Here is a 27,832-nt window from a genome sequence, read left to right on the forward strand (position 1 = left end):
AATTTGTCGAGTAAGGTTGATTCCACGGATAAGTATTATTTATTTATTTATTGAAAAACAAACGGTCATATACAAAAATGTGTATAAAAATAAACATAAGACCTACCAGTTTCCTTGTATTGTAAATGTGCTAAATACGATATACTCGTACCTACACATAAATTTTAACTACGAGTATGAGTTAAAAGTAGAGAAATACCTACAATCTATATAGTTACAAATCTTATACCGTTACACGAGCAGTTCTTGTATATACATAATATATATTTCGGGGATCTCGGAAGCGGCTCTAACGATTTCGATGAACTTTGCTATATAGGCGTTTTCGGAGGCGAAAAATCGATCTTATTTCCGGGAATACGCGCCTTTTGAGTTTTTATATGTTTTCCGAGCAAAACTCGGTCTTCCGGATATACACGTTGTAAAATTTAACGTACGAACGTTTAGAACAGTGGCCAATTGTATTGCTAATCATTGGAACATTTTATTCAAATATATTATACTACTATTAAAAATATCAAAATCTTTTAGTTTTTCACATTCATTCATAAGTCTGCAAGCACGTCTAATGAACATATTACGAGCATAACATGTTCGACATCGACGTATACAATTTCAATTAAGGAAGGGATTTCTTATTTTGAATTTAGTATTTTATAGAGTAAAACAGTCTGCGCACTCATGACAATTAGACATAATTTTAGTGGACTTTTATCAGTGATCGGAACTATGGGAGTAAAACTTTAACAAAACTTATCAAGCGGACGTAAAAAAAGTGCTTATAGCCTTAAACATATTCGAATATCTATGAATGTAAATATTTTTATGGCTGTAAGTACTATACTATTCCTATCCCTATGGACATGAATGTTTTTAGGGCTGTATGCACTATTTTATGTCCGCTTAACAAGTTTTGTTAAAGTTTTACTCCTATAGTTCCGATCACTGACTTTTATACTCTACCAGCTAAAAAGTTAGAGAGGAAGCGGTTAAGAAGGTACAGTCAGCATCAACGATAGCGGATAAGACTACGCACCTAAAGTATCTGCCACAATCTAATTGTTCTACATATCTCTTTCTATCCAGCTATTAGATAATAGTAATATATACTTATACTTCTGATATGCTACTTTCCATGCTGACTGTACTTAATTGTCGGAAATATTTATGAATAACTCGGTTTTTACTATGATGAGTATTTATGGGTAGGTTCTAATCCTAATAAATAAATAAAAACTCATTTTTTGTGTCCCAACACCCTATGATGAAGTTGTTAATTATAATTTGATAAAACGACACAAGTACTTAATCGATTTGCTAGACGATTAATTGAGTGATTGTCTCGAAACATGAGGCGCATTGTTTTATAGAAAGAATGCGAATTTAAAATGCAACAGCTTAATAAACAGAAACCAGTTTTAGAACCAGTAGGAAAACAACAAAACATTTACATCAGCAGTACCTAGTAACAAACAACAGCGCTCCCAAAACCTAAAAACTGGCTTTGCACGTGTAGTGCGACTATTGCTGAATTACAACTGAACATGCAGACAGATAAACTTCATGACTTTTTTGCCTTAGCACATTGTTATTTCATGCTATTCTATGTAAATTACAGATATACACTACTTTGGTTGTAATAAAAGTCAGACAACACCGGCTGCGTGTGCTTATACGTGCATGTGCACGTGCGCTAAGGCTATGGTCTCCTATTTTATGTTATACGCGACGTCTGACGTTAGCGTCAACGTTCCGATCGACGTCTGAACGCAACCCAAAGCGTCGGCGGTCAATACGTCCACAGTGGACGACAACTTTTCGCTGACGTTGATACGAGTGTCATGTGCGGTACAGTGTGTAATTTTGTAATAATGGACGTTTTAACCATTTCTTACGGTTTCTTTATTATTGGAAGAAGAAGCACAGAACCACTATACGAGGAAAAGTAAACACAACTCGGCATAAAATATTTTTGAAGAGAAAGAAAGAAGGATGTAATTTTGATAAAAAAAAGTTTAAAAGATAACAATTCAAAATTTACTGAATAATGTAATGTATTTGTGTTCATCAAAAGCAATTCAAATATAATGTAGGTTTCGTGCAGGGAGGTATAACAAAATTGCCATCAAAAAGACGTCCTAGACCCATATAAGTTGAAGAAAAATGTCATTTTGTATGTGACGATGGACACAACTTCAACGCTGCAATCGTTCGGGATAACTAGAGACGCGACGCAAAGCGTTTGGATGCCGCGTACGACGTCAAGACGTCAACGTTGACGCGTGTAAGAGACCACAACAGTACTTATCTATAGTAAGCATTGTGACGCAGCGTAACGTGACGCTGTAAGCGGCCGATGGCGTTTACAGGAGTTACGCACACGCACAAGTTACGCAAGCGGTGTGCCGTCTCATCAGGATATGCATATTACAACGCGCATGTTCACGTACACGTCTACTCGCACGCATGCGGTATGCACAGGCCTTATAGCGCGTATGACTTTTTTATAGGATTTTTTTTGGGTTTTCTTACTAACAACTGTCTGTTGTTTTCAATGACTGGCTTACCTCTAAGACTATTTAGAGGTACCACCATTACCTGATTCATTTCAATAGCATCACAGGTGAAAAATACAGTCAAAACAATCCTCATTCCGATGCTATACTTCTACTTTAACTAAAACTTTCCTTTCTTTGTTATAGTATGTCAATCAATGGACATAAGGAACAACCCGGAGTCCATGCAGAAGCTGAAAGGCTGCCGCATCATCGAGGGACAGCTCAGCATCGTCCTGATGGAGCATGTCTCTTCCAAATACTACAACATGACCTTTCCCGAACTGTACGAGGTCACCGGCTACATCCTGATCTATAGGTGGGACCTATTTGTCTTTATAAGTCACAGATATAAACTAGGGATAAGCCCTTGCATACGAATTGCCATTGCGGCCTTGAAGTAGAACCACGTGAGCATGAGCACCGCCCATATACAGCCATTCCCGCCTACCAAGCGCTCGAAGCGATAACTTTGTACGGGCGTACATACAAGGCTAACGCTACGCGGGTTACGTTTAAGCGCGCCACAGACGGAACGATAATATTGTATTTCTTGTATTAAAATGTACGAGTATTAATGTGACATAATGTAGAAAACTTATAAAACAGCATGAGCCCGTGTCCGTGTCTAGTGACGATCCACTGGTTCAAACGCATAATATGGATTTATGGACTTTTATACTTTTACCTACGTTTAATTATAAGTTTTATACATGATAAGAATAAATATATACCTAAGTCAACGAATAAAACAATAACAAACCCGTGTTCTTGTTATTTTGAATGTTATTAATCATTATGTAAAAGAAACGGGAAATAACTCTATAAGACAGGTAATACTTTAATTTCGGTAATTATATACTATATAATGATTACCTACCAATCATATTAAGTACTTATATTTATCCATATATAATGTAAATAACGCATAATGCATTTTTATTTCATAATAACTTCCAAAGAGAAATGACGTCCTTACAAGGTTAATGCATTAGTGTCATGACGTACGAGCGAACATCGGTTGCGCGTGAGAATGAAATAAAATTATCGTTCAAAATTCGTTTTAAGTAATAAATAAACGTAATTGGAAATTACTTACCGATGATATGAAATCCCATCTTTCTTCTTATACGTTTTATAATAGTTTTAACAACCTTTTACAACGCAATTAGGCATTTTTGTGTTATGCTGCGTGACATCTTTTCACTGCGCAATGCGCCACACGACTGAGCGCAGCGGTGTAACCAAATGCGATTTTGACACCCATGTGTCGACCCCATTCGGAGTGCTCGTAAGGCCGGTCTTTACGAAGTAATATATAGGTCTATTTTATAAGTGTTTTGTGCAGTTCAAATCTTTGACTGATATGCTTGTCTTCAATTGATGAGACCATGGTGGCATCGAGACCTCAAAGGCCTTAAAGCGGGTGCACAGAAACATGGCAAGAACTGGATGGAAAAGGAAAAGACTCTACACCTACCAAACCTCCTCCCCCGGACTCTCATCATATTTGTGATTGCTGTGGTAGACGATGTCGCTCTAGTATAGATAGGACTTTACATTCAGCACACATGGTTAGGTCTATATGTATCTTAAATGCCGCTGATAAACTTTGATAGTAGCGGCAAATATTCCATCATATTTCGCCAGATACATTTGAATTTTTGTTAATAATTTCTCAAAATCGGCTCTAGAGATTTCGACGAAATTTACAAAATTGGGGCGTATGAAACGGAAATTCGATCAAATTGAGATTCATTTATAAAATAATTAGTTTGCCCGAGTTTTCGCGGTAGTCCGTTAAATTGTACAGTAATGATGTAATTTAAATTTCTAACCTAACCTAACGAGGGCGAAAAATCTATCCATCTAGGTTTTATTGTTGTGGTAAAATTCACTTTCGAGTGTTTTCCAATAAGAAAATCTACATTTCTAACATACATTAATTGGTGTGTGTGAAGTCCCTAATCCGCATTGTGCTAACGTAATAATGATATTAAGTCTTTTTTTAGCATTAGAAAGAAGGTAGATGTGACTTTTTATTAAAAACCACTTTTGAAAATTAAGTCACAGCAAATATGTTATAATTATAAATCATATACGATATTTTACATTCTTTTGCTTTCATAAGTAAAATAAACTATTTTTTTTTATCGTTTCAACGCTTTATGTCACAAACAAACATCATTCAAACGCCAAAATCCCGGGCCCAAGGGAGCAAATGTAAACCTTACTCGAAAGTGTGAAGGTTACTTTGAAAGCGTCCGCCATAACACCTATAGGACGCCTTTAGGTGTTTTTGGCGATCAAAAGGTTAAAGCGTTTTTCTATAAAAAGACACGTCAAGATTGTTTAAATTTTTTCTAATGCAAAAAAAAACGAACTATTTATCAATAAAGAGTTTTAAGTTTTTGTTTATCAATTTTCCGCTTGTTTACAGACTGCAACACGTCGGCAACCTCGGTGACCTGTTCCCCAACCTGTCCGTGGTCCGCGGGCTGCAGCTGTACAAAGACTACTCAGTCGTAATCTTTGATAATGAGAACCTTGTGGTAATTATACATGTGTACTATACCGACGGGTGACTTGCCGCTGACACTCTCATGGGTTCGTATTGCTTGACCAAGCAGCACGTTTCACGATTTCGACAATGTCATTTATGAATTTACTCGAACAAAAAACATGTGTTCAGTGAATCGACAATACTCGTTATTGTAAGCAGATTTCCTAAATTCACTAAACAAATCTAGGGATTTCATCAATAATTTAAATTTTCATATACTCGATATTAGCGCTAACTTTGTTAGTCTAGGCATAGAGAAATAAGAAGTACATAGAGTGCTCACTCCATACATCAGTTTTGGTACCAAAACGCTTATATTATTATAACCAAAGTAACCGGAGCTCTATTTTCAACTCCTACGCTTACTCTGGTTATAATATTAGTTGAAAATCATTGAGCATTAGACTTTGTTTGCCGCGATACCTATTGTCGAGTAGCAGTACTGAGAGTTTCGCTACTCGATGTCGACTACGAAAATAATAAGCGTTTTGGTACCAAAACTGATGTATGGAGTGAGCATTCCATGTACTTCTTATTTCTCTATTGTCTAGGTATATTTAAAAACCCACTAGTTACTTACCCAAAAATCAACGTATGCACACAGTAAGCTCGATAGACTTCCGTTATGTGAATGCTTGATGACGATATAACACTTGAAGACTTAGGGCTTATTTAGACGGTGCGAGAACTGGCATGCGAGTTTCATTACATTGCGGTGTTTGATCGGTTGACTTAATTGGATGTAGATCAATAGTATATGTATTTGTATCAATATTATTTGTATATATGTATGTTTATGTGTTTCTTATGATTGTATTGTGTTCGTACATGTACCTAATTGTATCATCTATAGCTCATGTTTTTGCACCGCCTACAACTTATCTGCTTTGCCTAATGGTTGACTGGTAGAGAATGCCTTACGGCATTAAATTCGCCTATTGCACAGTGTGTTTTCTTATGTGCAATAAAGATTAAATAAAATAAATAAATAAATAGTCCGCAATGTTACTAAACTCGCATGCGAGTTCACGGTCCGTCTTAATTAGCCCTTATTGTTCAGGTATAAAATAATCAATATATATTATTACACGAATAATGTATATTTTGCTCTAAAAGGGATTCGAACCCAGGCACTCTATTTTATAGGTAAAAGACAGGCTATTCGGTGTATCAACTAGGTCGTTTTACCTTAGTTTTCACATTTTTTCGATGTCCGGCCAAATTTAAAATTTACCTGCACTTTGTTACTATGTTATCTAATAATAATAATAATATCCGCAGGGCAGCTTGTGGCGAGCTGTTGGGGAGTAACGACCCCACGGACCCGAGTACTCCCGAGAGTCGGTCAGGGTCTCCGTCTCCGACGTGTCTTCGTCGGTCGGAGTAGACTCCAAGGGGACCCGCAGGACTCTCAGCTCTGGCTTGCCTTCATTGGCCGTCCAGAGAGGAGTCGTTAGAGCTAAATGCTCCTGGGGTGGAAGTGAAAACTTGCATAAGACGCGAGTTGGCACAGTGGCTGTTATCAGCCACTGAGTAGAAAGCGGCGTACACCTCTCGACACCCCTGAGCCGCTCACACCGGTGTTGCTCCTGGTCGTCTTCACGACGGCATTTTCAGGGGCCCATCTAGTGGGCGGCGAGTCACCGCCTGCCTCGATAACTAGTGAAAACATTGTTATGGCAGGTGTCCGGACCTCTTTGCAATAACCCAGTCTCATTGTCCTCCCAAACTTCAATCCGTAATAGACCGTTATACTGTTCACTTTTACTACAATAGTCCCAATGCCTGCTGCGACCGGTTCATGGGTGTCTATTGTTGGGCCTGTGAACGGATTGTAGCAGGCGTTATACATGACATTAAAGCTCTCCAAGGGGCCTCTACGTGTTGGATCTATATCCCCACGCAAGCCTATCAAAAGACCGGGATTTATAGGCCCGTGAAATCCAAGGAGATAATAATATAATACATAATATATCAATAATATTAGATAACATAAACTGTCTGAAAATGCAACTATAAATTGTAAGATATTTAATTATTTAAAATCCACTGTAGGTATCGCGAACAATTTCAGTGGAAATCACTATCGATCGATACTTCTAATCAATAGAAAAATGGTCACACCATTTCCGTTATTCGGGGAAACCCCGCAAACCCGAGCAAGTTTTGTTATTGTATTGTCCCAACCGCAAGTGCCGTTATGTTTCTAATTACTGACCTATTGTCCTTATCTGTTTTTTTTCAACTACGGGTAAAAATAAATAAAGAAGGAAGAGGATAGGAAGTTAGTGATCTTGCAGGTTTACACATTCCGTTAAGGGCAAACATCTCTATTATGCGTGATGATGATGAACAGTGATGGGTTTTGGATGCAACACCACGGTATAGCAAGTTGAAATAGTAATATGCATCCGCCTTTGACTCCGCGATACCATTAAAACTGCTTGAAAAGGATGTTATTTATATTTAAGTGTAGGTAATATATTTTTTCTCAAACTTGCAATGAAATGTTGATATGACTTCTTTTTTTGTGTTTGTTAAATATTATTTCAGGGGTTCAAAGGGGAATAAAAATTTCATTATTTATGCGCTACGACGCACGGTTTAGGAGATACAACCCCATAAAGTTTTTTTGTTCAGTCATGCAGAAATCTTTATAGGGCTGTATCTCCTAAACCGTGCGTCGTAGCGTAAAAATAATCAAATTTTCTTTCTCCTTTCAATAACCCCCAAGTAATGAAAAAAAAAAAACACAAAAAAGAAAAAAACGGAAAAGAGAAAGAAAAAAGAAGAAAAAAGCGTAATGGAGTGCGTCGTAGTGCCAAAATAATTTCATTTTTGTGCCTCTTCAATACCCCACGCACTGAATAACCTATCACATTAGGACATGAAACAATCATCATCATCATCATCTTATTTTTTAATTGCAAGTTTGAGAAAAGCACTCGCTACGCTCGGCCGTCTGTATCTACTTAGCCTACAACCCTTTGTTTCCCGTCCTCTATAGTAATGTACTAATAAAATATACGAAAAAAAAATGAGGTCAATCACTCCGAGTTGCCATCAAAACTATATTTAGTGTACTCCGATCAAATATCTAAACATTATGTGACCCTCGCCGGCAAAACTCCCACTTCGCCGCTTACCATAAGGACGCCTAGTCAGGTTATTCGTATACAGATACAAATCTCGTCCTTATGGCAAGTGACGAAGTTGGACGTTATTCCGGCCGCGGTCACATAACGCTTATCTGCAGCTGCAGATGTACGCATATTACGACTTGCTTTACGATTTCATATGCCAAGTCGCGCTTTGTATGAAGTTGCGCGAGGCTATGGAAATTGTACCTACCACTGACTGTGAGGTGGTTCGATTTGTGTAAAAGTTCGTACTTAATCAGCAGTGCAACTTACTACCTAACCATGTAGTGTGAACGCTCCAATACTATAAATAATATTGGACGCTTATTGACGGCCTACGCAAATTAAGCGCATAATTAGAACGTGCCCTAGGATGGTCCCCTAGTATTTATTTACTTGTAATACTTGTTTATAAAAGCATAAATGTCCACAGTCCCTGGGCCTTCGGTCGCTGACGCACATCGAGCGGGGCGCGGTGCGCATCCAACACAACGACCGGCTCTGCTATGTCAATACTATAGACTGGGGCAAGATCATGGGCGAGAGAGCTGAGAACAACGTTATAAAGGTGAGCTTTTGACATAACAATGTTTCACTGTATTACTAGAAAAGGGCGCCGTAAGCCTTAAGAAGATTTCACCCATACCGCCGTGACTCGGGTCGCCCAGTGGTTGAAACGGCTGCTGCGAATGCAGGAGGCGCTGGTTCAATTCCAGCCCTGGGCACTGGCGGCCTTCGCCACTTTTTCTTTCGTGTGACATCATTCAACATAAAAAAAAAAACAATGTTTGATATTAACCTGTGTACAAAAGTAGGGTTTGCAATCCGGATTTGAAATGTATGAAATTATCTGGATCTGGCTCCGGATCCACGGACCTTCCCGTACATTTCAGATCCGTCGTGCAAACCCTAAGCACAATTAAGGGCTGTCGGCTCTGGGCCTGCGCTTGTACCTATTATTTGCGTATTACGTAAGTTGAAAACAAAGCGGAATCATCACACACGGGATCATCACCACTATGAGTCATGGGTGTTTTCTATGTATTTAAGTATTTATACATATTTGTGTATATATATATATATCACTCCTTAAGAATATAAAATTGAGGAAAAAATAGGTGGCGACATTTATCGTTTACAATACCTAAGCTGCATACAGTAGCCGTGTGTAATATATAAATTAAGTAAATATTATAGAACATTATTACACAAATTGACTAAGTCCCACAGGAAGCTCAATAAGGCTTGTGTTGAGTATATATATATATATATCGTTGTCTAAGTACCCTCAACACAAGCCTTATTGAGCTATATATATATATATATATATATATATATATATATATATATCGTTGTCTAAGTACCCTCAACACAAGCCTTATTGAGCTTCCTGTGGGACTTAGTCAATTTGTGTAATAATGTTCTATAATATTTACTTAATTTATATATTACACACGGCTACTGTATGCAGCTTAGGTATTGTAAACGATAAATGTCGCCACCTATTTTTTCCTCAATTTTATATTCTTAAGGAGTGATATATATATATATATATATATATATATATATATATATATATATATATATATATATATATATATTATATATATACACCTATTTACACCTATTTTTTCCTCAATTTTATATTCTTAAGGAGTGATATATATATATATATATATATATATATATATATATATATATATATATATATATATATATATATATATATATCACTCCTTAAGAATATAAAATTGAGGAAAAAATAGGTGGCGACATTTATCGTTTACAATACCTAAGCTGCATACAGTAGCCGTGTGTAATATATAAATTAAGTAAATATTATAGAACATTATTACACAAATTGACTAAGTCCCACAGGAAGCTCAATAAGGCTTGTGTTGAGGGTACTTAGACAACGATATATATATATATATATATATATATATATATATATATATATATATATATAGCTCAATAAGGCTTGTGTTGAGGGTACTTAGACAACGATATATATATATATATATATCGTTGTCTAAGTACCCTCAACACAAGCCTTATTGAGCTTCCTGTGGGACTTAGTCAATTTGTGTAATAATGTTCTATAATATTTATTTATTTATATATTACACACGGCTACTGTATGCAGCTTAGGTATTGTAAACGATAAATGTCGCCACCTATTTTTTCCTCAATTTTATATTCTTAAGGAGTGATTCCCGGAAAAAGGTATCCCATATCATCCCATATCTATTAGTGCTTTTTTGCAAACTGCACTAGTGGTGAGAATCAGAGTAGCGATGCAAATGATGCAATTCTTTGCATTTCTTGCGTTTCCCACCGAAACTTTAGTCCGTACTGTTTATTACTTACCTACCTATTTGTGACCGTTTAAATCAGTTATGAGCTTAATAAACATAATTACAACCTTAAAAGCAAGCAGGAGTTTGGTATGTGCCTAGACCGTTACAACATTACCTAAGCAATTTATTATAGTATGTACAAAACAACGGCATTACTTTAACGGGGGATCCCGGGTGACATTCTTAGAAATGATAGCTATCTAAGGCTGCGTTTCGACCAGAGGATGCGTAGCGAGGGATGTGTTTTAAGGACCAATAGAATCACTGCACGTTGAGCGAGGAAAATAAATGAAAACTACGGATCCTCGCTCACCTCTGATAGAACCGTAGCTCTTATATCAGAATTTGCGCGTTCCCTTTGTAGGAATTAGCCCGCCGATGACGAAACGTGTATCTGTAGTCTTACCTTGTATAAAACTAATCGCTTCTTGATTTATCTCCGGCTTGAATTTACCTACACACTCACAAGGTTAACGCTTGAAAGGTTTTTCGGGGACAGGATACTACGCCTCAACAAACTCTGACCTTTTAATACATGACTGGGCTTTTTAATAAACGTAACATACCAAACAATCAACAATTTAACGCAAGCATTCCATCAAATGTTATCAGCGCTGTCATACAAACTAATTTAAAAGGACAAACAATGACATGAGCGGATAGGTGAGCAATTCGTGTTCATGTGGTCAATAATGGGTTAATGACAGCTAAGCCGGCACATTCTTATATAAACTTGTTTCAACCACGGACCGTGGGATTATTTCGTCAATCGGCGTTGCAAAAAACAAGTACGTTCATTTTTAGAGCCCGCCGTCTGTCATTAAGTGCTGTTATTAACACATAATAATGTTTATACCGACACCTTTCAATAGTAATTCACGTTTACAGTAATTAACTTCAGTTAATTCGCAGTATTTTTTGTGGCTTGTCTGGCTGTTTTCGAGGTTAGGTTAGGTTCTTAATTTGTTTTGGCTTGTAAGTTGTTTAACTTCTCGGGTATGGCACGGGCGGCGAGCATTTTCGGCTCGCGTGTGGCATTGACTGGTTTTAATCTGCAATTCGACCACATTTGGCCTGACCCGCCGTCAATAAGTCCATATTAACAAGCTTTGGTAGGTAATAATATAATGTGTTTATGTTTCTATATTTAAATACGTATATCATTAGATCTTTGATCATAAATTGCTTAGGTACTTTGCTTGTTCCAGTTAACTTATGTCAGTTACTTTATGTCCCGGGAATCATCCCTAAGGAGGGTATAATGAGGAATAAAAATTAGTACCGGAATACTGTCAGGATTGAAGGGACAGGTAGTACTGCCTAACGACTTCTAAGTGGACGAAGTATTTAGAAATTGTTTCTGTTGCAGGGTAACTACGACAGCCGCCTGTGCGGGCTGTGCCCTGACGCCCAGGGCCGCGATCGCGACCCGCGGCACTCCGGTTCCTGCCCCGCCGACGACAACGGCCGGCTGCTGTGTTGGAACGAAAAACATTGCCAGAAAGGTAAGCAGAGATCAGAGGAAGAAACAGTAGCAGAGGTTAATGAGCAGGTAAAGATATCAGACACATTAGAGCAAAACTTTCCCCACTCGCTCAGTTATTTTTGCTGCTGACTGAACATGAACTGCTTGATGGGAAAGTTAACCGTTGTTACTCTTACTTCAATGAAGATACTCGTGTGGGCAAAGGGAAGTGCTCATTTTATTATAATATAATTAGTGAGTACAAAAGGAGATCATCGATTTTGGTCCCGGAGGAAAAATCACCGCGTATATGGTACAGACTATTACAGTAATTATATACGCATTTTATTACGGAAGAAGATAAAATATTGGTTAAAAATGAAACGGGAATTAGAAATACATAATAAAAATCTACCCTCAGATGGCTCCTTAATGATCAAATGATCAAATAATGTAGGTTAAAGTCAGGTCGCTCAGTCACAGATCCAGGTAGTTTTGTGTTTGGTTGGTTAAAATCGTATAAGTATCCGAAAATGTACAAATTGTTTGTTTACTTTTATTGAAATACCTTAAGATACAGAGTATAGGGAGCGTGCATGAACTGTAGGAGGCAGCACAGGAGCCGTCAGATTTTTGGCGCGAGGCGTAAATGTGATGTTATTGTTCCGATGTAGCCCACAAGATGGCAGAACCTACTATGCACAAGAAAACACGTGACGTGTAAATGTACATGTTTATGCTTCCGATTCAGGCCACAAGATGGCAGTCCCTCCAACACGCACGGTCCTTATAGTTTGACACTAACTGCCACTGTCTGTCATAGCCTCATAGCTGACATACTTGCGTTCGACACTATTAAAAATATCACAGTATCATTTATGATCTATTTCTTACTAACTATGTTTAAATTACAAACGGCTGTCAATATACTTAAAATACTTAGATTATAAAGTACTAACTTTGCTTTTTGGTTTAAAGTTTGGAGGTGTAAATGTATTCAGAATAATGATATTAAGAATACTCCTTTGATACATAAAACGCATCCATCTTTTTTTCTATTTGTCTAATATTTGCAAGCATAAACCTTATTATTGTTGAAAGACGTGTTATAAATGGTCAATTATAAAAATGTTTACTTTCATTAGGAAATAATGAACGAAATGATATTTATTACGAATCCGGGAGATCCATATAGTGTTAGTAGAGTACACCAAACCTTAAAATTAATTAAGGTTAGTGACATACAATTTCCAAATAATTTAATAGACACATGACACATTAAGATAGACAACACAAACAGTACAATAAATAATACACTAAAATAAATAAAATCTAGGCCATCTAGATGCACCATTTCTCAACATCTGTTGCTGCCACATGTAGATTATTCTAGTGCTTGAGTAATGGTGCATTCGTCTTACATGCTAACGTTTTCAGGATACTATTGTTACTGCCACCCAGTCTCCGCATAAGTGACGCCGATCTGCTCCGCGAACATTCCGGATGCACTACAGTGACGTGGCAGTCCCATCAGCATCCTGAAAACGTTGTTGTATTGTATTCGTAGCGCATTGTTCGCTCGCTGAGTAAGCTGTCTCACAGGCTGCAGATTTACCCGGTTGCCAGTTTTATTTTACGAAACTCTTGTATACCTTTTGCAATACCATTTTGTTATCAAAGCGTCTGCCAGAAACGTCTTTTAGTTTTATCCGCGGCGATCACGGGGTTAATTTGTAAACTGGTCCGGTAACAAATAAAGATAAAGGTTTATTAAGGCTCTCCCCCCACGCGCGTTATTTATAGCATGTTTACAAATCCATGTATGGTCTCCCACGCTTGGTTGCATGGCCTAACAAACTGCACTACATAAATCTCCCACTTAAATTGCACTGCAACGTTACATGTACAACGACGGGTTATTGGTATTCATGGGGTCGCCCGGAGCGGGGTCAGCTTTTCAAGTTAAAATGAAGTTTATACTTGAAAGAGATTTTCTGGCTGCATAACAGATACGCTCTGTGAATGTGATTGTTATGTAACAAGACTTTATTTTCAGTGGCTTTAATGCTAATGCACTACTTTTTTAACACTAAATTTATGATCTGTGCCACTTTAATTACCTATGAATATAATGATCCCAGTCATATAAGAATATTCGTTACCCCATGTAGTACATTCCTATAGGTATTTTGGGTTAAAGATATTTTTCACCACACCAACTGGTAAAGGCCCTTTTGATTGTTCAAAAACTAATGAGAAAGTTGCATTTTATCCACATGTGGGGCAAAGAAATCAGATGCTAATTTTTAGTCGTTTCCTTATGTTAGCTGGTAGAATTGACTTTTAAATGATGATCTTGAATGATACATTTTTATTTAAATTAAATTGTATTTGATTTGGTTTGATTTTTTTTTGGTATTTAATAGTTAGTATTTTCCTCGCGTTGGTGTGGTGAAAAATATTGTGTTTCACTCGGAGGCAAAGTTTGTTTAACCCTCGTGTTTGCATGATGACCTGGGTCACGGAGCGCCTACACAAATCAACGCGCAAAACGTCAGAGAGGCCAACCGCCGCTCATATAGAAAATTAAGTCTATTCAAAATTTGCATGTCACTTTTTATTATTCCTGTTACCACAAGACAGATTACACGTTTTCATTTTATATTATTGGAGTTTTTTCTGCTATAAGCCCGTCAGACCCTTGAACATGGTCCACACGAACCGGAGATAATTAGAGGAACCACAATTTATTGGAGGACCCAAGGGAAATACGTATAAAATACTAATTTATCACTGGGGATATCATCGAACTGCCGAGGCTCTGTTGAGGAAGATCACCAGGACGTCGGAATCCACCAGTGTTAAGTGTGTTAGGTGTTATTAGGGCCAGCTGCCTTGAAACCCTCGCAACGCTCAAGATTCAACTTCTCGAACCACTCGCTACGCTCGTAGTTCAATTTTGGAATCTTTCGTTTGCTCGGGTATCAATATAAGCACGAGCGGTTAAACAACAACTTTGCCCCCATGTAAAACAAAGAACTATTATTATTTTCAAAATATATTAACATTTCACTTCATGAGACTTAAAAACTATTTACTTACACGCCATGCACTTGCGCCTCACGGGCATTGAATTAATACCTACTTACATTATTTACAAATATCACAATAACAAAATTCACAAGACAATAGTGGGTAATTCAATAATTACCCATCATGGTAGTGCAATCACTACTAAAAATTTTTATACCTGTGACTAATTCAATTCATTTTTTTATTCCTCTTGAAATGCGAGACCCTACCTATAGGTACCTACGTAATAAATGTAAATTTTAAACAATCAAGTCACCTTCTTTCACTCGGCTGATGAAATTCGTCGTGTCGTGATCGTCACGCGCCGATAAGATTGTGCCGGCTGGCACAAATATTATTCATAATATCGCAAAGGGTTGTTAAAACTGGTTAAATACATATAGGTACATAATTTGCTGATGACCTATGAAGTTTGTTTCTTTACATTAATTTACACATCTAATTCTATCCTCGTAAGGCCTACCTTAGAAACTTTTCCTATTTTAAATGGTAACCTTGATGTATAGTAAATTGTTATGAATTTGGTTTGTTTGAGAAACTATATGTGATTTATGAAAGGTTGTAATTAGATTGACACGGATTGTATATTGGAATGCTTTGGGCCTTCCGAGGTTCTGATATAGGCTATATAATTGAATGATTTAAAATTATTTGTTCCGTTTTCAGTGTGCCCATCGAGTTGCGGCAACAGCTCTTGCCTCGACGACGGCAAGACCTGCTGCGACTCGCACTGTCTTGGCGGCTGCGACGGGCCCGGCCCGGACCAGTGCCGCGTGTGCAAGGACTACTCGCTCGGCTACGGCAAGAACCGCAAGTGTGTCAAAGACTGCCCCTCCAACATGTATAAGGTAACTATTAATATAAACTCGATGGCAACAAGACCTGCTGCGACTCGCACTGCCTCGGCAGCTGCGACGGTCCCGGTCCGGACCAGTGCCGACTGTGCAAGGACTACTTGCTCGGCTACGCCAAGAACCGCAAGTGCGTCAATGACTGCTCCTGTAACTTAGTCTTAAAATTATAACCTCCTATGGCTTCTACCGAAAAAAAAAAAACATAAACTTGACGCTTGATGCCCAGAACTCTACGCAGTTCGTATACTCGTTTTTCGTCGTATACATCTTTTATGATACGCGACGCCTACGCTTACGCTCCTCGTGCTGTAATGTGGGTTTCAGGCTTTTGTTATTTAATGTTGAAGCGCGATAATTAAAAAAAAAATACTTTATACTTTGGCAATACTGCAACGCAATAATCTTGCTTACTATTTCCACAGTTGAAGTGCTTCTAGTTCAGTAGATATTTGTAATTTTCAAAATTACCCCACTTTCGAATTTCTTCAACTAACTCGCTCAGCTACGACAAAAGCCGCAAATGCATCAACAATATGCAATCGAACATTTATAAGGTAATTTCTTCATCAAACTATAACAGACAACCATTCCCTCGAGAACTGAAAAAGAAAGGATTTTATAGAAATCCGTTGATTCCATTTGTTTTTGACCATAGATCACTTCGATTCACATTGATCGGTTGGGTTATAGGTTTACGTGGGCTTGGATACCGCAACTCGACGTCAGTATATTGCGTGATGAGTTGTCGGTACTATTCTTGCCAATCCAACTCTACCAAGAAGCCTAGCAGACCCTTAATGTTGCCGACGACTTCTGGGAGAGACCTCGGTGATCCTAAGTGTTGTGCCGGGTACTCTACTCGTACCAGCTCTGGGAATTTGAGGATCGATCTCTTGTAATGTAATATAATACGAGTATTTACTTACAGCTGTACCGACGCTGCGTAAGCGAGTGGGAGTGCCGCGCCATGAAGCCGCTGAACGACGACGCCAGCAACCGGCAAGAGATCAACATCCTGGCGTACAAGACGCTAAACGACTCAAAAGAGGGTGCGAAATGCGTCTACATCTGTCCGAGCGGATTCCAGGAGGTATCTGTCATTGATGTACTTCAGCCGTACCCATTACACGAAGACAATAATTACATACTACTAACTACAAGTTTAGATCCTGAACTAGTAGTTTTGAGTCCTGGTTTACACTCTGTAACTTTAGGTATTTAAATAAAAGTAAACAAACAATTTATACATTTTCGGGTAGTTATAACATTTATTGGTTAACCAAACAAATACAAAATAGCTTGGATCTGACTTTAACCTACATTATTTGATCTTCTACTCTCAAGTGGCTTAAGGAGAGGAGGAGGGATTATTTAAATACCTAAAGATACAGAGTTAAGATCTGGATCTTACGAGCAAAATTTTTAACAGAAGTATATTTTTTAGAGTAATTGAAGTAACAAGTAAAAAGTTAGGCGATGGCCATATGTTCCATCGCAAGTTCGCGCGGCGCGCCGTATCTTCTGTCTCCTTGTAATTTTCCTGGGCTTACGCTCCCTCTTAAGAACTGGCCGTTCCCCACAGTCCGGCGACACGCGGCGGGCGGAGTGCGTGCGCTGCCCCGCGTCGGGCTGCAGCCGCCAGTGCAGCGGCGGCAACATCGACTCCGCCGCCGCGGCCGACCGCTTCCGCGGCTGCACCATCATCAACGGCGACCTCACCATCTCGCTGCCGGCCACCGGTGAGACCCTGTCTTCAAATCCTTTACAGATGTTACCCGATTATCACACTGATGCGGATCCGCACGTGCTGCGATGTGTGGGCGAGACAGACCTATTCATGTAAATAGCGATGTCCCGCTCGCACACCGAAACTGCGTGGAGATCCTATGTACCGCGAACCGCCTAACACATAGTGTCATGGACCAAATGGGTTTATTCCATTGCGAGTGGTCCATTGTAGTGATAAAATGATAATGCCATACAACCCGCGACCTTTATGTTTTGTTATGGGATTTCGCTAGATGAATCTTTAACAGAAAAGAACCGACTGCACAAAACAGTTTAGTCTTCATTAGAAGTGATGCTTTCTGATAGCAACTACTTATATTGATAGTAATAGGACAATGGCATAAAAGCATCCTTACAAACAAAAAATAATTTTCTAAATCGGTTTATTAGTCTCCCGAATAATCGATGAACAAAAATAAAAAATTGGTTAAAAATATCAATAAATACCAGATTTACAATGACAGTTACGCTTAAAGATATTTGAAGTGTGCAAAAGGGAAGCCATCACATGCATATATGAACATTTCATGAGCGCGAAAGAGGCAAGACTACAAATGAAGATATGTGACCATTTTTAAGCTTCATAGTGGCCGCTAACAGCTATTTGAATGTACCAAAACGTATGGTTAACGTTCAAGTTTGGTCGCATTTTTAACATTAATGTCAGATCTTTGATGAATACTTGCTAAAGTACTATTTTGTCACAGGCAACATCGTGGCTACCCTCGAGGCGGCAATGAGCGACGTCCGTGAGATCCGAGGACGGCTCAAAATCTTCCAGTCTATGCCGCTGGTGTCGCTCATGTTCCTGGACAAGATCGAACGGATCATAGCCAATCCTAAAGCTAACAGGTGAGGGTGTTGAAGTGGCTACATCGTGTTGATGCTTGAGCGGCTTGGCGATGTTTGAGTAATCTTCGGCCGGCTGGCGATTTACCAACCGTTGCCTTTAATTTTTTTGATGTTTCTCAAAAATATCGAGCAGACTTACCAGAATGTATACATTTTCTGTAGTCTGCTAATTACGACCAGAGTACGAGCGTTGACTAAATTTATAAAATTTTACATAATAATAAATATTTATATCTACGCATATTTTCATCTACGTAAATATATTCCTGCAATGTCTTAAGAGAGTTTATATTTAGTTGGATGCAAACTCTGATTTGGTTAGTAAAATTTGTCGACAATTATTGAAACGTATTTGTCCGTCCAGTGTAATGCGGTACGCACATCTTCAAATTCGTTGACACCATTTAAATCATTGCATTTCAAAACACCTATAACGCATGTGTATTTTTTCAGTACCGAAGCGTTAACGATATACAACAATCGCAACCTGGAACTGCTGTGGGACTGGGAGAAGCGGAAGGCGGAAAACAAGACGTTAGAGATCAGGGGGAAGGTGGTCATCCAGTTCAACCCCAAACTCTGCCCCAGTGAGATCAATATGTTAAAAAACATCCCCTACAAGAACGAACCCAATATAGAAAACGATAACGGCGATGAGGCGTTTTGTAAGTACATATGAAATGTATTCCGGCACAGCTACCTTGTCAGTAGAAAAAGGCAGTAAATATTTAAAAATGTATGCGCGAAGAGTTGACTTCCCATAGAAAAAGATAATTTTGCGTCTTTTTCTACTGACAAGTTGGGTGTGTTTCAGTATAGTTATTTGTAATATATGCGGAAAGTACATAATTTTACCAGAGTCGCGCTATTACTACTCACATTTTCCTTACTGAGTAATATCGAACTATCTTTTTTTAGTTTTTTAATTGTGTAGTGTTTGAGTACGAGAAGAAAGGGGGACAACACAATTAAAAAAAATGCTAGTTCAAGTTTCATATGACTGGATATTATGTTAGTTTTGTTGTACACGCAGGATCAGAGAGAGAAAAATGAATTGTGTCGTCTTTATGCCACACTTTAGCCACAAATCACATCAACTACAAGATGGAGCATTAAAACAATTGGCGGTCACCACACGCATCGCATATTTCAATTCAATTCCTGTTTACGATGCATACAACTGATTGAGTTATTTGTATTAACATGGGGTTTTATGAGTATAGTACCTACATAAGTATGTATAAAATGGTGTAGGATGCAACTCGGTTCTTGAACTTGCATTTTACAAATAAAATCAGTGACATCGGTATAGTACCAAATTAACAACTCATTCCATTACAGGTAACCAGGAAGTCCTCACGCTGGTGCCGACCCGCTTCGAGACTGACCGAGTGGTCCTCAGCTGGAACCCCTACTGCGTCCCAGACTCTCGCAAACTGCTCGGCTACTCGCTCTACTACATCATGACCGACCGTAACGTCACGCTCTACGAGCAGCGCGACGCCTGTTCTGACACGTTGGTATTCTTTTGACTTTAATCCCACTTCTGATATTTGAATCTTAAATTGTTCAAAGAAGCAAATGGGTTGATGAACTTCTGTCCAGTGGACATTAGTGGCACAGTTTGTAAGAAGAAATGTTGTTTCACATTTTACTAACATGCATTCCATATAAATCATTCCCATTTGTCCCCGCCTCATGTATGGCGGCGGTCACGTGGGGCGGGAAAAAATAGGAATACTCCAATTTATGAATATTGTTTGTAGATGGAACGTGATGGACTTCGCCATTGAAGACAACCGCACTTCGCCTTTAAGCGGCTGCGACCGGCAGATGTTGTTCAAAGTAGTCGCCAACCTCATACCGGATACGAGATACGCGGCCTACGTGAAGACCTTCACCACGCGCATGGATAACACCAAGGGCGCGCAGAGCCCTATCATATACTTCAAAACTCTACCTGGACGTAAGTTTGGTTTAAATGAACTTTAAAAATAACTAACTAACTGCTTTGGCTCAGCGATCCAAAAAGAATCTTGGCCTCCGAAACGAGAGAACGCCACCTGTCCCGATCCAGCGCGGTTTCCTGCCATGAATTGGCATTCAGCCGATGCAGGTCCGCCTCCACGACATCACACCAGCGGTACCTGGGGCGCCCGATCGGTCGACGGCCGGTTGGTCGCCTCAAGTACGCTTCCTTGACTATGCGATCTTCCCCCATTCTGAGTAAAACTAAAAATAAATAAATAAAACTGAGTTAAAAATAAATTGAACACTTTTTACAGAGTTTTGTGATGTCTGAATATACTCTGGAGGGTGAATATGAGGGCATACCTATTAAGGTATGCCCTCATATTCACCCTCCTTTGGTTGGTATTAACCAAAGGTTATGATAGGTTATGATTGAAGAAAAGGTGTACACTGTACAGTGGTAAGACAATAATCGTGCACCCGAGTTTGATAGCTGAAGTACGCACTGTATGGTGCCATATGTTTTGTGTAAGCTGAATTGTTTAACGTTACCATTTCACGACCATATTTAGTGTGTAATCTATATCGCCGTCTACATTATCTTTGGCTTTAGATGAAGTCATACTTTTTTTGTGTGATGATAAAATGAAAATAAAATATTTGATGGTGGCAGGTCCCAGCCCGCCCACGGTGACGGTGCGCGAGGACTCGCGCGCGCAGCACAACGTGACCGTGGTGGTGGCGCCGCCCGTGCGGCCCAACGGCACCATCGTCCAGTACGTGGTGGAGGTGCAGGCCAACAGCTACAACCTGCCCAAGATCATGGCCAGCAGCATCGACTACTGCAGCAATCGTGAGTTTGTAATGTGACGCCGTAACTACTAAAACGTACCTCAATTATTAATGTCGAGAATTACGGAGAGTAAAAAGACAGCAGTTTGAAAAAAAAACATTATTGATCATGAAATTCTCGCCTGTAACTGTCAGGTTACTCTTTTTAATTCTGGATACGAGTGTATGATCTTTTTCGCACAGCTATTAGTCCTTCTTGAAATCTGTTAAGAATGTAGATTACTTTTTGCTTTTGACTTTACCCTAGCCAGCCAGGAAAAAACTAGTAATATCTAGTCTTATGATGATACTTGGACTTGGACTAAAATACCTTAATTTTTCCAGCGAGCCTGCTAGCCAACATCATAGCCGCGAAATCCGAAGTGCCGCAAAAGGACGAGACGTCGATGACGGGCGACGCCAAGAACGGCACCTGCCAATGTCGAGAGAACACCGAGCGCTCCACCAAGTTCGACTCGCGCGCGGAGCAGGAGCGCATGGACACCATCGCCTTCGAGAATGATCTGCAAAACTTGGTACGAATCGCCGTGCGGAGTTCTTATCTCTTTCTAATACTATACAAACAGTCACATACAGCTACCTGTTACTTATTATGAAGTAAGAGGTGTGACGTCAACATTTAGGTACATGATATTACAAAATTAAAGTTTAAATCGTTGAACGCGTTAAAACATTACAGACACGCGTACGTAATGTTTTAACGCGTTCATCAGTTCGACCTTGTTTTTTTTTGTGTATTTGTAATTCATGAATCTACTAAAAATTGGGCTGTTTTGAATGTACTAAAAAATAGCTAAGCTCAGTTAAATTTTAGTTTGTAAATGTGTAATAATAATTTCATTATTTATTACTATTCCCAGGTGTACGTCAAACAAACGAAAACTACAAAATCCAAGCGAGAGACCAGGATTCGGCGGTCGATCGACAACACCGTCGTTAGCAGCATGCTCGTCATCGTCACGCCCCCTGAAGGCGGTCCCGACACCATCTGGAAGGAAAATGTCACAGACGAAGGTAATTTGTCGTAAATCAGCCTTTAACCGTCGCAATAGTCTATTCTGCATCGTTCCGTGTTCAACCGTAGATATTAAATGAATACCAAGCAAAAGGGCGACCGATTAACCCCTTAATACGTTCGGGCAAAAATCAACTAGTCATTTATATGTTAAAAAAGCGCAGGTCGTTTTTCAAGACATGCGTCGCTTAATGACATAGTCCGTCGATCTCTTGCCACCTTCAATGCGCCTGCTCTTCTTGAGCCGACTGGCATTATCAGGGATGATGGCAAGAGGCCTGATGGGGTGTCCTTGGTTCCTTGGAGCTTGGGACGGATGTTAGTGTGGGATGCTACCTGCGTAGACACACTGGCACCGTCCCACCTCCAACGGACTACATAATGTAAAAGCGGGCGCAGCGGCGGAAAGCGCCGAAATTTTGAAACGTAATAAATATAAGAGCCTCGGTAGAGAGTACCATTTTGTACCATTTGACGTTGAAAGTCTAGGTTCATGGGGTCCCAGCGCGCACAAGTTTTTTGGAGAAATCGCAAAGTCTGGTTGACGTAACTGGTGATGGTGACCGAGGAGCTGGCGGCTTCCTCGCACAACGTATCAGTATTGCGATACAACGAGGAAATGCCGCCAGCATCCTTGGTACAGTGCCTCAAGGGCCTATTTTAGATGTAAGCTAGTTATAATAATCATCTGTATATCCATTATGTATATTGTTATTGTAAATAAATATATATGTTAAATAATAATGTTACCATACGGAATATAAAGATAGCTCTACCAAAATTTTAGTCTTGAAATCAAATCAAATATCATTTATTTTCAGGCAACTAAGGCCAAACATATATAAATAGGTACAATAAAGAGCTAAAACAAAAACATGTCGGAGACACAGTTTTCTGTTGCGGTGTAGGTTTTAAAGTGACGCGACATCCATAGCGTTCTCTATTGTTGTGAAATCTCGACACAATTTTGGAGCATCGGAGGTGATGATGCTGTTTTTCTAAAATTAAAGCTAGTCTACCCACGTTTCGTTCACCCTTTCATTTTTTACATACATTATTTGTTCCCAGGCTTCCTACGCACGCAACACTACACACTGCCGGGCTCTACGCGCGAGTTGACCATTGAGAACTTGCGTCACTTCTCGTGGTACACAGTCAGCCTGTGGGCATGTCGTGCTCAGCATCCCAACGAGACGGTCGCGGAGTTCAAGAAGACGCGCTGCTCCGACCGCGCCTTCTACACCTTCCGGACCACTGAGCTGAGTGAGTACGCCGGTCTGTTTATCGGAAATATCTGCCATTTCATGTGGTACACCGTCAATTTGTGGCTGTCGCAGTCAACACCCCAACGAGACGGTTGTGGAGTTCAAGAAGACATACTATTCTGAGTAAGTACACTGGTTTGTTGGTCGGAAACCTGCGCCACTTCATGTGATAAACCTCTGTGGGTTAATCTGTGGGTGTATCGCAAGTCAGCACCCCAACGAGACGGTTGTGGAGTTCAATAACATACTACTGCCCCTATCGCGCCTTCTACACTTTTCGGACCACTGAGTTGAGTACGCCGGTCTGTTGATCGGAAACCTGCACCACTTCTCGTGGTACACAGTCAGCCTGTGGGCATGTGTGCTCAGCATCTCAACGGGACGGTACCGACCGCACCTTCTATACCTTCCGACTACTGAGTTGAGTGAGAACGCTGGTCAGTAGGATGGAAACCTGCGCCACTTCCCTAGGTACACCGTCGCATATAGGCGTGTGACAGTCAGCATGACTGCTTCGACTTCAAGATCGAATGATAAAACGACCCGTACTACCTCGAAAATATATGATCGACGTGCTTCGGTGTCAATTGCTGTTAAGTGGCAAACTTTGGTGGCATATCTCATTCAAACTAAAACCACAGATTTTAACGTAAAACCCACAAATTTAAGTTGGTAAATAATAATAACTCACCTCGGACCGGACAAATGTTTCACTTATTCTGCTCTCCTAGTTTTCTTTTCAAACTTTTCAAAACCTTGCAGCTTCTGTGGACATGGTCAGCAAAGTACGGGCGTACGAGCTGCCGTCAAACATGACGCTCCCGGATGTGAACGTGACGTGGGACCCGCCCGTCAACCCCAACGGCTTCGTCGTCGCCTACTCCGTGTACCTCGTGCCTGTGGAGGACAACACGAAGGTGAGCTTTGCAGCTATTGTTAACGTCCTCTGGGAAGAGCGGGAAGTCGATATGCTGTCAAAAATGACGCTCACGGACGGCGATGTGACGTGGGACCTACCCGTCAATTTACTCCATGCACCTCGCGCTCGCGGAGGACAAGACGCAAGTAAAACACAGTGTCTTTCCATTACATGAAGGTATGGCATGAGGGACTACCATATAACGTCATATCTTCCCACAGATGCAGTATGGGGTGAAAAATCAGCGCTGCGTGCCACAAACGGACTACGAGAGCAACGGGCGAGGAATAGTGTTTCACAACATATCGCCCGGCAACTACAGCATCACGGTCACGCCCATCACCGTCAGCGGCGCCGGGAACGCCTCGCAGCCCGTGTACTTGTTCATTGCGGTATGTGGCGTTTTTGTGTTTTGAAATATGAGAAACTTAAGTTACTAGCGGTAGTTTTTTAGCTTCCATGGTCAAATACATAATATGTAAATGGCAAAATAAATAATACATATATACTGCGCAGTGCAAAGTTAAAGTAAATTTGCTGCAGTCTCATATTTTTAAAAGTTAAATCAATTACCTCAACGTATCAATAATCGCATGTGATATTCGCTAAAAAAATTTTTTTTTAATAACTTCGGGGGTAAGAATATTGCAAACTCGGGTCTTTAATTCCCACCCTCGTATCGAAAATTTCACTTCACAATCTTCGTTGCACTTCGTTGCACAATGTACTATTAACGCGGACATAATTATTATAGTTTTTCGTTTTGTCCCATCTATTTAACAGCATACTTAAAAAACAGAGCAATTGTTAGGTTTCCCGCAAAGCGCGATAGTAAAAAGTCGTTAGAGCTATTTTGTTGAATGATGTGTTTCTAGGAAAATTAAAAGGTAATAGATATCTATGGGTAATATGTACCTAAAATGATGAGAAACCCATTAATTGCTTGTGTTATAATGATAGACAAGTTTTTTTTTGTTTTCCCCATTTTTAGAAAAAACAGTATATTAGTCTCAGCTAGAATGGCATTTTACTGGCTTCGTGTTAAATTAAACGGACTTCCCGAGTCATCCGTTTCAAACTAGTAGCTTTGTCAGCTGTAGAACTCGCAAACTGTCAAAAATGCTCCATAAATTTCGTGAGAATTGATGATTAATGCGACCTGTAGAGGAGGAGAACATCGGGACATGCAAAATAAATAAATAATAAATATTATATTATTACACATTACAGGAAGCATTTATGTCCAAGCTGAAACGAATACCTATCCTTATTTTTTATAAAATGAAGATTAATTGATTTCAATTTTCTTTCTCTACAGGAACGTGCCGCGGAAACTGGGTACGAATGGATATGGGGAGTGGTGGGCGGCATCCTCATAGTAGTATTAGTCCTGGCCGGTGGCGCGTGGTACGCGCGGCGCGGCCTGCTGCTGCCCACCGAGGGCAACAAGCTGTTCGCGTCCGTCAACCCCGAGTACGTGTCCACGGTGTACGTGCCCGACGAGTGGGAGGTGCCGCGCGCCAACATCGAGCTGGTGCGCGAGCTCGGACAAGGATCCTTCGGCATGGTGAGGACTGTTGTCGTATTATTGACGTACCGAGACCCAAGGACTAAGTACAGACGGTGCCCTAAAATAAGTATTCAATTTTCTATACACCTCGTATTTAAGTTGGGGCGCTTAGTGTAAGTGCTAACATCTCGTGGGTCCATTTACTTATTAATCTAGTTATTTTTATTTTCAGGTATATGAAGGCATAGCGAAAGGCATTGAAAAAGGAAAACCAGAAACTCGATGCGCTGTGAAAACTGTCAATGAACATGCCACTGACAGGTATTTATTCAATTTCTGATGTAGTTATTGGTTCTACATGAGCTATGTGTATTAGTCGAAACACATTTCTTATTTTCAATGATCTATGGAAACATATCTCGTTAAAAGATATCACATTCTAGGGGCAAAATTTAACGACAGGCAGGGAGCTTCTATATCGATAAATTAACTATAGATACTTTTCCCTAACACTGGCGGTCGCCGCCAGCTTGTAACTTTATATTATTTGGAAGTATTATTTTGGGGTTGTTATATGTTTCATGTTAAATAAAAATTTAACATATAAAACTTGGAGTGATCTAGCATTTGAGAGAAGCATCGATTATTAAGTTTATCGATATAGAAACTCCCTACCTTTTATTAAAATTTTGTCCCCGAAATTCTGATACTCATTACGTGTCCCTTCTAGTGTGAATTCAACGAATATTTTTACAGGGAGCGCATCGAGTTCTTGAATGAGGCCTCAGTTATGAAGGCGTTCGACACGTTCCACGTGGTGCGGCTGCTGGGCGTCGTGTCCCGCGGGCAGCCCACGCTGGTGGTCATGGAGCTGATGGAGCACGGGGACCTCAAGACGTACCTGCGGTCGCACCGCCCCGACTCCGACAACTCGCTGCCCAAGAAGGAGTCGGCCGGTCCGCCGCCCACTCTGCAGAACATACTGCAGGTGATATTTTGTGGATATGTATATTGACTTTCGTGGTAAATTGCGTGGGCAACCTGTGGCCCACATGGCGCTGAGAGTGCTAAAGGGTCTATGGAATATTTATTTTCGTTATTTCCGACGGGCACGAAATAATACTAGCAGGCTTTGTAAAATAATTGTAAAGGTATCGGCATCAAGAGTTGACGATAGTGAGATTTTGAAATTAGTGTTCTTTTTTCGTAATCCATCGCAACTTGAGTAGCCAATTGCAAGATTGTCCAAAAAGTTACATTGAGGTATTTAGATAATATCGTGCACTAAACAAATTCATTTATTCACTCCGTTTCTGCGATTAGTACCTAAGTACTCTATGTGTGTTAAGTGTGTTTGTAATCATTCGCTACAAATGTTGGTAAATCTACGTTTGTGTCGTTCTCAAGCAAAAGGTACCCATTGTCACTTGCCATAAGAACGCTCTGACAGGTTATTTGTATAAAGATACGTGCAAATTTCGTCCTTACGGTAAGCGACAATGTGGTACCTTTTGCTTGAAAATGTCACATTTTATAAAATCTTCGTTTAAAGAATGACCAAGGAAAGGAGACATGTCTGTGAAAAGGAGTGAGAAGAAAAACACGTCATTGTAAACAACCTTTTATTAAT

At 39.8% G+C, this 27,832-nt stretch overlaps 1 protein-coding gene across 1 annotated transcript in view; it reads left to right on the forward strand.

Annotated features, from left to right (window-relative positions):
* The window catches only part of LOC133519169 (insulin-like receptor), a 121,440-nt gene that overhangs the window by 85,662 nt on the left and 7,946 nt on the right, over positions 1 to 27,832 (forward strand). Inside the window, exons 3-22 of the mRNA XM_061853130.1 lie at positions 2,703 to 2,874; positions 4,996 to 5,107; positions 8,692 to 8,826; positions 11,988 to 12,123; positions 15,843 to 16,024; positions 16,959 to 17,120; positions 17,613 to 17,769; positions 18,526 to 18,670; positions 19,124 to 19,335; positions 20,012 to 20,186; positions 20,437 to 20,636; positions 21,315 to 21,494; positions 21,818 to 22,008; positions 22,354 to 22,507; positions 23,577 to 23,771; positions 24,536 to 24,690; positions 24,914 to 25,084; positions 26,011 to 26,259; positions 26,435 to 26,523; positions 26,959 to 27,190. Of these exons, the coding sequence (XP_061709114.1) occupies positions 2,703 to 2,874; positions 4,996 to 5,107; positions 8,692 to 8,826; positions 11,988 to 12,123; positions 15,843 to 16,024; positions 16,959 to 17,120; positions 17,613 to 17,769; positions 18,526 to 18,670; positions 19,124 to 19,335; positions 20,012 to 20,186; positions 20,437 to 20,636; positions 21,315 to 21,494; positions 21,818 to 22,008; positions 22,354 to 22,507; positions 23,577 to 23,771; positions 24,536 to 24,690; positions 24,914 to 25,084; positions 26,011 to 26,259; positions 26,435 to 26,523; positions 26,959 to 27,190 (3,404 nt within the window). The remainder of the gene's footprint in view (positions 1 to 2,702; positions 2,875 to 4,995; positions 5,108 to 8,691; positions 8,827 to 11,987; positions 12,124 to 15,842; positions 16,025 to 16,958; positions 17,121 to 17,612; positions 17,770 to 18,525; positions 18,671 to 19,123; positions 19,336 to 20,011; positions 20,187 to 20,436; positions 20,637 to 21,314; positions 21,495 to 21,817; positions 22,009 to 22,353; positions 22,508 to 23,576; positions 23,772 to 24,535; positions 24,691 to 24,913; positions 25,085 to 26,010; positions 26,260 to 26,434; positions 26,524 to 26,958; positions 27,191 to 27,832) is intronic.

Source organism: Cydia pomonella, chromosome 6 (genome assembly GCF_033807575.1).
Source record: "Cydia pomonella isolate Wapato2018A chromosome 6, ilCydPomo1, whole genome shotgun sequence".
Taxonomy (NCBI): Eukaryota; Metazoa; Arthropoda; class Insecta; order Lepidoptera; family Tortricidae; genus Cydia; species Cydia pomonella.